General features: G+C 42.6%; 1 protein-coding gene across 1 annotated transcript; it reads right to left on the reverse strand.

Annotated features, from left to right (window-relative positions):
* Positions 1-96: 96 nt before the first annotated feature.
* Positions 97-7,822, reverse strand: prss35 (serine protease 35). Its single transcript, XM_082552496.1, has 2 exons — positions 7,403-7,822; positions 97-2,491 (listed from the first exon to the last, which is right to left on the reverse strand). The coding sequence occupies exon 2, from the start codon at positions 2,470-2,472 to the stop codon at positions 1,219-1,221; it is 1,254 nt and encodes a 417-aa protein (XP_082408622.1). The 5' UTR covers positions 2,473-2,491; positions 7,403-7,822; the 3' UTR covers positions 97-1,218.
* Between the last annotated feature and the right edge of the window lie 4,265 nt (positions 7,823-12,087).

Here is a 12,087-nt window from a genome sequence, read left to right on the forward strand (position 1 = left end):
AAGCCGGCGGTGTTGTTTAATGGTTTAGATATTTTATAGATCGCTGTGGTTGAATGTACGTAATTGAAAACACACATATACACACAGGTAGTAAACTTGATTTAATGTTTGGTAGTTTTCAATCTGCATCTTTAATGTCAGGTATTTGGTCTTCAAAAGGATACTCATGAACTTTTTGAATATAAGCAACATGAAAATCTAAAAAATCCCCCCCCCCCCCCCCAAGAAAAACCTTCCATTACACAACAATATTATAGCATTATAGCAAATCCAATATCCTTTAGATTTGGAAAAATATATGCAGCTCAAGTAAATTGTTGGATTGTTCGGATCCATCTTAATGCAACCCAAATCTGTAGCCTCACATTAAATATATAGTTACAGTATGTGGCTAACAAAACATCTTTTAAAAGCCTTCTACTTTTTCATAAATTAGCACCACATCTTCTGGATAAGCACCAACACAGTTATGTTCACAATAATGAAACCACATTTCACTGTGTTGCAAGAACAGAGAAAAAGATTGCAAGACTCACAGAGAAAAAAAAACTATTTTCTATAAGGACCCTTTCTCTATTTAGACAGACGATTTGTCTTCAAAAGGTAGTTTGAAAAAACAAAACAAAAAAACAAGATAGATACACACAGTGGAACATGTTCAATTAAAAATGTTTATAAAAAAGTTATTTCCATATCTCCATATAGTTCAATTGCGAAACAAGAGTTACAATAATTTTTCCTGGGTCTTTTGTCAAACTTGATGCGCACTAGTGGAGAAGACTTGTAGTGCAGTCTTTTCATACAGGGAATAAATGTACCAGGGATAATATAATATACACACTTTTCAACCTTCCAAAGAGGTCATATCTTTAAAAAAAAAAAAGGTCAAATTAGAAACAGCAGATCAGAATGATCTGAAAAATACATATAATATATATGATTTTTCTCAGTTGTTTTTTTTTCTTTTTAGCAAATAAATTAGAAAAGCTGAAGAGCCACAGTTCTGATGCGCTGACGAGTTTCTCTTGTCAACACAGAGTCTGAATGGCTGTGTGTGTGTGTGTGTGTGTGTGTGTGTGTGTGTGTGTGTGTGTGTGTGTGGACCAGTGTAGCAGGAGCCACTGGGAGGCACAGGAGGTCACAGGAAGGCAGTTGTTGGGCCCCTGATTGATGATTAAAAACGAGGAGTGTGTAGAGGTTGGGGGGATCGTGTGTTTTTTAGGCTACCTGGCACGCGCTTGAGTCCCCATGGACCCAGTTGCAGATCTGAGCATATTTCAGGGGTGTTATCCTCACTGCCACGTTGTAATCCTGCTGCGTCCCGTCCCCATTAACATCCACCCACTGGTGACCGGAGAAGACTCCAATGATCTTTCTCTTCCACTTCTTCTTGCCTGGTTCTTTGAGGCGGATGTAGACCCCAGAGCCACTGGAGCCAGGTTTGGCATCGCAGTATTGGTACAACAAATCACTGGATTCCTCAGACACGGAGCAGAACCGGTACACCAAGTTACCAGGTCGGTCATCATCGAAGCCGGAGAAGTGGATCCTCCCAGCAGGAAGCTTCTTGACTGAGGAGATCACACCCAGATCCATGTGCTTGACTTTTGAGGATTTCTTCAGCTCCAGAACAGCATAGTCGTAATCCGCAGCCAGTCCACCCGACACGCCTTTGAACCAACCCTTAGGAACCTGGGTCTTTTTGACTCTTGTCCACCTAAATGATGGTTTCTCAGATTCCACGCTTCGCCTATTCCGGTTCTTCCTACTTTTCCCTTTTCCCCTCCCTTTACCGCCATTCTCATCCTTTTCCTGTCCGTCTTCTTGAGCTGTGTCTCCCTTTCTTCTTCTACCTTTTCGTCGTCCTCCTCTCTCTCTGCCTCCTTTCCCTCGCCTGGATTTCTCCTTCAGAATCCCGACACGTAGTTTCTGCGCTCCATCTAGATAATCCTTTCCATCATGGATGCAGTGGGCAGCAGTCAGCACATGTTTAGGGGATACCAGAACCCCAGAACAGCCTGTGGACACCTTCACAGAGCTGGAAAACGGATATTTGGTAGAGAACTGCTTATCAGCGATGGTGAAGCGGGTATCTGTGCCATACACCTCTCGTTTGTGGCGAGAGCTAGACGAGGCATTTCTGGACCATGCAGTCATCTCGTTGAGACCCTGCACAGAAATGGAAGTAAACGTGCGTGTGCCATTTTCGTAGACTGTCTCGTAAGACAAGAACTGCTCCAAGTCTTCCAGGGAAGGTGAAGGAAGGCGACGCTGGCACTCGATCCCACAAGTCCCACTTAGCTCTGGCTGTGGATGAGCTGAGAAGCTTGGGCTGCTGAGAGGCACAGTACGTCTTTTCCTCACCAGAGGAACTTTCCACTGCGGCCAGGTGTACTCATCATCTACAGCAGCTACAGCCACCACAGCCAGCACTGTCACTGGGACCAGGACACAGAAGGGTATGAGGCCCATTGTTAAGTTGGGCCTGGCTCTGAAAAATAAGAACATATGAGGGAATTATTATTATTATTATTATTATTATTATTATTATTATACTTTCTTTAGCCACACATGATACTAATTGTAGCATTGATGGTTGCTCACTCCACTCTTAAAACTCTATGCTAAAATAGCTCAACATCAGTACATCATTTGCCATATATTTATGGCATAAATATATTTATGGCATAGAGGATATATCCTACTGACTTTGATGACATCCTGCCTTTTCCTTTGTCACCTGCTAGCATTACCACAAGCGTGAACTGTTGGATGGATTCCCATAAATCTTGCCCATTTAATCCTTTGCTAACATCAAAACACCAAAAGAACAATTGCCATAAAACTCTCTGCACATATTCGTGGTCCCAACAGGATGTACACTGCTGACTATGGTGACTCTCTTAGTTTTTCTCTAGCAGACACTCACACCATCGTGAGGGTGACACTTAGCCTCCTAGGACCTGGCGTCCACATATGTGGACATTACATTTTGGGTCATTTAGACCAAAATACTAAATCTTGCTCAACAAGGGCCTGATATCCACTTACGAGGACATTATATTGCAACTGTTCTATCGAAATTTCAAATGAATATCCTCATATGTGGCTCTCATTTTTCTCAGAAACAAAAATTAGACCAAAAAAAATCTGGTAATTCTTTGTTTTTATATTCATCAGGTCCCAATCAGCCCAAATATCAAAGGGAAATTAAAAAATGCATGCCATGTAAGAGTTCGGGTCTTAGGAGGTTAAGGTTGGTGTAATCTTTAGTCATCTGTGTTCCCCAGAGGGTGAACCATAAAGATTCTTGCAATGACAAGCTTTTCATGTGGGACCACAAATTTGTCAACATTTCCCCCTTTTCCTGAAATACACTCAACAAAAATATAAACGCAACACCTTTGTTACTGCTCCCATTCCCCATGGGATGGACGTAGAGACCTAAAATTCATTCCAGATACACAATATAACCATCCCTCCCAAACAGTGGTCACAAATCAGTCCAAATGTGTGGTAGTGGGCACATCTGCCATATTGAGATAATCCATCCCACCTCACAGGTGTGCCACATCAGGATGCTGATCTGACATCATGAGTAGTGCACAGGTGTACCTCAGACTGCCCACAACAAAAGGCCACCCTGGAATGTGCAGTTTCTTGCGCTATTGGGGGTCTGGGGACCCAGAACCGGTCAGTATCTGGTGTGACCACCATTTGCCTCATGCAGTGCAACACATCGTCGCATGGAGTCTATCAGATTGTCAATTGTGGCCTGTGGAATGTTGGTCCACTCCACTTCAATGGCTGTGCGAGGTTGTTGGATATTCGTGGGAACTGGTACACGCTGTCGTATACGCCGGTCAAGCACATCCCGAACATGCTCAATGGGTGACATGTCCGGTGAGTATGCTGGCCATGCAAGAACTGGGACATTCTCAGCTGCCATCTGCCCTGAACAATGTGAACCATGATTCATCCGTGAAGCGCACACCTCTCCAACGTGCCAGACGCCATCGAATGTGAGCATTTGCCCACACAAGTCTGTTACGGCGACGAGCTGGAGTCAGGTCAAGACCCCGATGAGGACGACGGGCATGCAGTTGAGCGTCCCTGAGACGGTTTCTGACAGTTTGTGCAGAAATTGTTTGGTTGTGCAAACCAATTGTTCCAGCAGCTGTCTGGGTGGCTGGTCTCAGACGATCTTGGAGGTGAACCTGCTGGATGTGGAGGTCCTGGGCTGGTGTGGTTACACGAGGTCTGCGGTTGTGAGGCCGGTTGGATGTGCTGCCATATTCTCTGAAACGCCTGTGGAGACGGCTTATGGTTGAGAAATGAACATTCAATGCACGGGCGACAGATCTGGTTGACATTCCTGCTGTCAGCATGCCAATTGCACGCTCCCTCATTGCTTGTGGCATCTGTGGCATTTTGCTGTGAGACAAAAGTGCACATTCCAGGGTGGCCTTTTGTTGTGGGCAGTCTGAGGTACACCTGTGCACTACTCATGATGTCAGATCAGCATCCTGATGTGGCACACCTGTGAGGTGGGATGGATTATCTCAATATAGCAGATGTGCCCACTACCACACATTTGGACTGATTTGTGACCACTGTTTGGGAGGGATGGTTATATTGTGTATCTGGAATGAATTTTAGGTCTCTACGTCCATCCCATGGGGAATGGGAGCAGTAACAAAGGTGTTGCGTTTATATTTTTGTTGAGTGTATATAAACATTCACGACATGGACACGCTAAAAAAAAAAAAAAAAGAGACCATTAGTCATCCTGATATGACAAATCATAATAATCCTCTAGCTGTAGCCAACAGGTTGTTCCTCTGAGAACTATTGGACAGAATGAATTTTGGTTGGTTCAGACTAAAACACCTCAATATCACGAGATCATTTGCCATGCAATTTTTTTACATGCCATTGTAGTGCATGGAGGACATATTCCACTGACTAGCGATTCCCTGCTAGTCGTCCTGAGCTTCAACTTAAGAAGGCTGAAACCTATTGGATGGTTTCCCATAAATATTAGTGCAGAGATCCATGGTTCCCAGATGCTTAACCATAATGACACTGGCAATGCCTTGGCTTTTCATGTAGGACTACAAACTGTCAAAATTTCCCATTTATTAATTGTAATATCTAAACATCCACAACATGAATTAGCATAACAATTTAAAGTTGGTGGTTCCCCAAATTATGAACCACAATAACTTTGGTCACCCCAAGGTTCATGTTTGTGGTTTTGAAGTGAAATGTCTCAACACTTTTTGTACTGTTTGCCAGGGATTTTTTTCCCCAGACACTAATAATTAAGTATGTTCAGAATATAGGAACACTCTGATTTCCCTGGAATGAAAAGGTCCAATGTTAAGACCCCTGGATCACAATATGCACAGTCCCAATACAGCCACAGGGAGGCAATATAGCCCAAAACATTAGAGATGTCCAACAGACTTGCAGTTCTGCAGCACTACAGTTGGCTGTACAGCAGTGTGACAGCACATCACACTTATGTATTTAAATGCTTGCCAAAAATGGTTGCAAATTGGTGCAGTTTTATTTTTATTAGAAGCAATGGCACTCAGTTTAAAGTAGTCTTGTGCTCCTCAGACATGTCTCTGGAGCTGTTACATTAGCTGTGTGGTTGAAAGATTTATATCCTCTGAATCTTGCTGGAGGCTGCGGGGAGAGAAAAGGATAAGATGAACCCTGATCCTCCGAATGGGCTGAGACATTGGCTTGGAGGTTCGCCACAATGGTTAACCTTCTCTTTCTGTAATGACAGTATCTGGTTTCCTTAGCTGCACTCGACTCTTTGCATGCACACGAATGACATCAAACACTGAGACTGTGCAGTCTGCACACAGCCTGCTGGCTCGTGCTTCTACTGTACGACTGTGACGTTGCCAACAGCCCTGATAAACCTAAAAAGAAAATTACAATTTGTGTGCGTTTTAATAGATTCAGCAGACCGTCACTTCACTGCAGAGCAGTTTCGTCAGCGTGGCTGTGGCGATGAAGTCACACGTATGCAAGGAGAGAGAATGATTTGGCACAAAAGTGCAAATCCAAAAGTTAATTTTAAACAGAAGTCAGGGGTGAAAATATACAGGGTTGAAACTGAGTATGACAGACCAGCTGGAACACAAACCTTTAAGATGGGGCAAGGGAGGTGGGGGGTTCCAAAGACACACTGCCTTTCAATTAGATGCTGATGTGTTGTGAAAAAGGCATGCTGCCTGGTTTGGTACAGTTCCCAGGAGACTCAGCTGAGACAGAGAACCTCACTGGTCAAGGAGTCAACCCTCCAGCTGATAAACTTGTCATTAAGCACACTGTCCTTCAAGTAAGTATAACTGTAGTTGGGACTTTTTGGCTTCAGCTTACCATAAATCTTCTAATAAAACTTACCCATTGGCCATCATTTAGCCACCCTACAACAGACAGCAATAAACTACAAGCCCACAAGAGCTGTAAAACTCTCTCAATAAATGAGAAGACAAAAATGACGTTTAGTTTTGTGTTTAACTTCACACTCTTGCTGCCAGACTCAGACACAAACACACAATCTAGGAGAAAGCCTGCAATTATTCGACAGAGAGTGGAAACTGATATGCTGCCATGGTGGCTCTCGGTCTTAGCAGAAGGCCCTCATTTCAGGCTGTGCCCTCTTCCTCCCTCCATGGAAGAAGTCACAGGAAAGTATCGGGGGCGCCCGGGAGATAAACGTCACCAAGGGGTGGCGCTGTGGCACAATGGTGTATAATGAAATCAGTAAGCGTTAGCATTCACTGAAGCCTTTTTTCTTAATATTAGATCCACTTCTGTCAGTCAGGTGGTAAAGAGATAAAAGATTCAGAAATCTGACAAAAATCTGACATTTTTACTTTGATTAAAAAAATCAAAGTAAAAATGTGAGGCGTGTGTTTTCATTGGCAACACTAAAATGTAAATAAATCTACAATTAAATCCCATATTTAGCACATATTCAGTAATTCCACATCTGCATCACCTGTACGTGGAGAGTAAATTGACAACGTGTCTATTTAAGAATGCACTGAAAGTATTTCAGTGTGCCCTAAGGGAATAACATCGCACAACAATAGTAATTATACTCAAAATTACTGAAGCCCGTGTGTGTGTTTGTGTTTGCACTCTAATCCAATTAAATCAACTTTTAAAACATCAACAGGTCGGAGTAAAACGAAAAGAAAATCTATTAAAAATGTAAATAAGTTTTAAAGAAAGAAAGAAAGAAAGAAAGAAAGAAAGAAAGAAAGAAAGAAAGAAAGAAAGAAAGAAAGAGACTGAATAAAGTCAGTCATTCCCCGCGTTCCCCATCGGGACACAATAATAATGGGTAAGTGTGCACAATAGCGCTTCCTACCTGCTCGCATTCGATTGATGGATCTGCCAAATCCGCAACGTTATTGTTTGTTTTCCCAGGACCTACACAAATGAACTGGAAAACAAACGGGACTTCACTGCATCCCAGACCTTCTGCTATCAGCAGGGCGATGGCTGCCTTCTCCTCATTGCTCCTTCAAAGAGGCTGAGAGACAAGTCGCTCCGCTCACACTGCACTTGATGCTGAGGAGGGAGGGAGGGAAGGAGGTAGGAAGGGAGGACTGAGGAGGGAGGAAGGGAGGCAAGGGGGGAAAATGTGAAAGGGACTTCTTTTTTTTTCACTTGTGACAAAAGCTGTTCACATATGGGTGGGACCAGACCTTGCGATCTAACTAAAAGGCTGAATCGGGAGTGTCAGTGGTCTATTCACCAGCAAACCCGGTCTGCGTGGAGGAGGTGGAGGAGGGGAAAAATAAAAATGAAACGCACCTCAGTCTGTAGAACTGTGGAGGAATTAATTCAAGCGGTCGCTACAGAGTGTGGGGCGTTTCTGTTGTGGTGCGTGTGAGTCTCCACATCTGCAGCGCTCTTATTCTACAGCGTGAGGTGTAAACGCCACAAAAATATCATAAGCAGCTGCTATTAACACGTTTTTTTCCTTCTTCACCTTAATATATCAAACATATTCACCGATTACCGATATAGTTTTATATTTTTTGACCCTTCAAATCGAATTCCACACCTTTTGATTTAGTGAGGCCACTGTTGTTGTGACTTAGCGCTATATAAATTAAACTGAACAGAGCTGGATAGATTTGTTACCCCTTAAAAGATCCATCTGTTACTTATATTTAAGTTAATTCTGTCCTCTAAGCATCTAATCTTTGAGATTTGAGGTTCCAACTCAGGTATGGGACTCTTATTATCTATCAGTGACTCCATTTATTTACGTTTAAGTACACAAAAAGATACACATATGTGTGCAGGAAGCCATAAAGCTTGACACTTTACTTATATATTTCGTCCATGCTTTTTCTTCCATGTAATTCATGAGGTACTTTGGTAAATATGGATGCTGACGACCTCGCTCTGCTGGTTGACTTGGCAGGCTCGTCTGCTGCCTTCATTATGCAGCAACCCACTCAAATAACTCTGCTTGTTTAGTCTTTGCATTATACAATCTGGAAACCAAACGGGACAAAATGAGAGGAGGTCTCAACGCCACTGTGACTATATGGTTGAAGTCTCAATGAGCCAAGAAAAATATGTGTGTAATGAGAGGGAGAGAGAGAAAGAGGACGGATTGGAGGGGAGAGTGATGATACGCATGTGGCTCAGGAGGGAGTGCAGGGAGTGCAGCATGCCATTAGGGACAGAGAGTGATCTTTGAGTAAGCTCCGCTGTCACTCACTCTGATGTACAGCAGGAGCTTTCAGTCTTCTTCTACTGGTTATAGAATTACACCTGCTCCTGAAACTGGAAGCAGAGGAGACTTGGGTGGCCCACAACACCTGACAATGTTAATGATCATGATGGGTGTTTGTCTCTGGTGGTGGTGATCACACACGCGTGTACAACTACAAAGCCTGATGTTTTCCAAGCAGGATGCACAGCAATAGTTGTATTAACCATGCCCGTGGTATCTGGGTGTGGTCCTCACTTCTCTTTCAGACTCCGTAGCTACATTTTGAGAGAAGTCAAGTCAAGTCAAGTCAAGTCAAGTTTATTTATAAAGCACATTTAAAAACAACCGAGGCTGACCAAAGTGCTGTACAATAAAATACAAATATAAAAATACAATAAAACACAAGTACATAAAACACCTCACTGATAAAACAATAAATTAAAACAATAAGTTAAACCTTGCTAAAAGCCAATGAGAAGAGGTGAGTTTTAAGAGCAGTTTTAAAAGTTCCAAGGCTTGTGGAGAATCTGATGTGAGGAGGTAAACTGTTCCACAGTCTGGGTGCAGCCACAGCAAAAGCCCTCTCTCCCCTAGTCTTTAGTCTGTACCTGGGAACATCTAAAAGCATCAGGTCTGCTGACCTCAAAGATCTCCTGGGGCGGTAAATGCTAAGAAGCTCTGCCAGGTAAGGAGGTGCAGTACCGTTAAGAACCTTAAAAACCAGCAGTAAAATTTTAAAATCAATCCTAAAAGCAACTGGGAGCCAGTGGAGAGAGCAGAGGACCGGAGTGATGTGGTCTCTCTTTTTGGAACCGAGAAGAGATTGATCCACTGGCCAGTGACTCCTACAGTTCCACAATGATTTTGCATAGTCATGCTCACGCCCAGCATATTAAGTTAAGCAGAAGGCTGCACAGACAGTGGAAAAACATAGTGCATGTGACATCACTCAAGAGGAACTTTTTTTTTAACGGTTAAGTTGGGTTACCGCTCATCATCTCTCTCAGATCACTGAAGCCACAGTATGTAAATCATTTTGGTAATTAGCTGGGAGGAGCAGTAAAATGAGACATGAAAAAAGGAAGAATTTGGATTTTGAGAAAAAAATAGTACAAAAAAAAATGAATCAGAGAATTCTTGTGCTCATGAAGGATACTGTCAGTTTCTATAAATCTTGTATGTTGATGGTTATTCTGTGTCTCTCTCTATTTTAACCTTATCAAGGGTGTTCCCGGTGACCCTGGTTTGGCAAGTGGTGGATGAATGAATGGATGGAAAATTTTATTTGTTCACATTTGCATCCTTTAATCTGCTTTAATCAGCCTACAAATTGAAAATTTGTATTATAAAAAGAGAGTAAGACCGATGCAATGGGACTGCATGGCTGTGCAGCCGATGCCTCTGAGTGTCAGTTTTCTCAGCATCGTCTCACATACCAAAGACGTGCACGTTAAGTGATTCTAAATGGGTTTAGAGTTTGATCATGGTCTGATTTCTGGCCGGGCACCCTGCTCAGGATTTTATCCATTGTCAGCTTGGATAGGCTCCAGCCCCTCACTACCCTGTCCAGGATAAGACAAGGTATAGTTAATAAATGTGAAATACATGAAACACAGGAATTTTGAACCCCAAACTGATCATCTGCAACACAGCATACACTTAAAACGTGACAGGCTGTCAGAAGGCTCAAAGGTTGAATGGTCAGAAAAGTGACTTTGCACTCTCACCCACCGACCTGCCCCAAAGTGCATCTCAACACAAACTGTTTCTAAAATTAGTCACAGGCAAATATTTATGTGTCAGTCCACACAGAGTCTGGTTGAATGGTCAAGGTGAAATGTGGTTGACTCTTTAGTAACTAAAAGTGGCTGGCAGCAGTTTCCACTGGGTGTTGTGGAAGTAAAGTTCAGCTATGGCAAAATGCTTTTCGGTATCAGATGTGATGTAAATGTGGGCTTACAATAGCAAAGTGTGCACACTGCACAAATATTTGCTCAACTCATATTTCAAACAACCATCCTTGCTTGCATGAGGCAGATGTTAGTACAGGTGCAAATGTTAAACTATAATGCTTCTTTTTTTTTCCTTATGAGGCTTGTTCATTTAAGTGGCCCCACTTCGTCAAACTGGACAAACTTGTAATGAACTGCTTCTCTCAGACTGATGATTCAATTCAGGTTAATTTATATAGCTGCAAATTAGAAAAACAGTCACCTCAGGGTGCTTTATATTGTGAGGTAAACACCCTACTGTATTCTGGAGAAAAATCCCAAGAATCAAACAACCCCCTATAAGCAAGCGCTTTGTGATGGTGGGAAGGCAAAACTCCCTTTTAGCAGGAAGAACGAGGCTCGTCTGCTCAGGCTGGTTGGGGGTTGAGGGGAAAGACAAGAAGAGAAAAGAAAAGGAAAAAAATGAAGAGGGAGAAAGGTCAAAACACAGACTAAAGGAGAGAAAGGACAAATATAATGACATGCTGCAATGGTGTATAAACATGTGGGAGTGAAAAGAGGTGAGTGGAGACTAAGTGCTCAGTGCCTGACAGTGCATCCACGTGAAGTCACGCAGCAGTCTGAGCCAATAGCAGTGTAACTAAGGGATGGTTTGAGGTCACCTGATCCAGCTCTAACTATAAGCTTTATCAAAAAAGAAAGTTTTAAGCCTAATCTTAAAAGTAAAGAGGCTTTCTCTCTGTAGAATCCAAACTGGGAGCTGGTTCCACAGTAGAGACGTTTGATAACAGAAGACTCTGCTACTTTTAAAAACCCTAGGAGCCACAAGTAAGCCTGCAGACTGAGAGTGATGTGCTCTATTGGGCTCACACAGTACTATAAGGTCTTTAAGATAAGATGGAGCCTCATTATTTATGTAGTTTTTTCTTTTGAGATTGCCTAAGGAAAGCATATATTAAGTAAAAAGTGCTTGACCTAGCACAGAGCCCTGTGGTACTCTCTGACCAACTTTCATGTGTGAAGAAGACGCATCATTTACATGAACAAACTGGAGTCTATCAGATAGGTATGATTCAAAGAATTGCACTGCATTTCCTTTGATAGTAACAGTGTGTTCTGCTCTCTGCAGTAATATGATCGGCAGCACTGAATACTGCAATGAGATTCAACAGGACAAGCACACAGATGAGTCTACCATCAGAGGCCATAGGAAGGTTATTCCTAAGCTTTACCAATGCTGTTTCTGTGCTATGATGAAACCGTATTGAAACACATCAAGTAGGCAATTCATCTACACATGATCATTCAGCTGTTTTAAAACAGCTCTTTCAAGAGTTTTTGAAATAAGTGGAAGGTTGGAAATTGGCC

The sequence above is a fragment of the Aulonocara stuartgranti genome, assembly GCF_965226115.1.
Source record: "Aulonocara stuartgranti genome assembly, chromosome: 11".
In the NCBI taxonomy this organism is placed as follows: domain Eukaryota; kingdom Metazoa; phylum Chordata; class Actinopteri; order Cichliformes; family Cichlidae; genus Aulonocara; species Aulonocara stuartgranti.

Bases quoted from the DNA above. Each gene is read 5' to 3' on its own strand.
- prss35 (XM_082552496.1), bottom strand. From the start codon at position 2,472: ATGGGCCTCATACCCTTCTGTGTCCTGGTCCCAGTGACAGTGCTGGCT.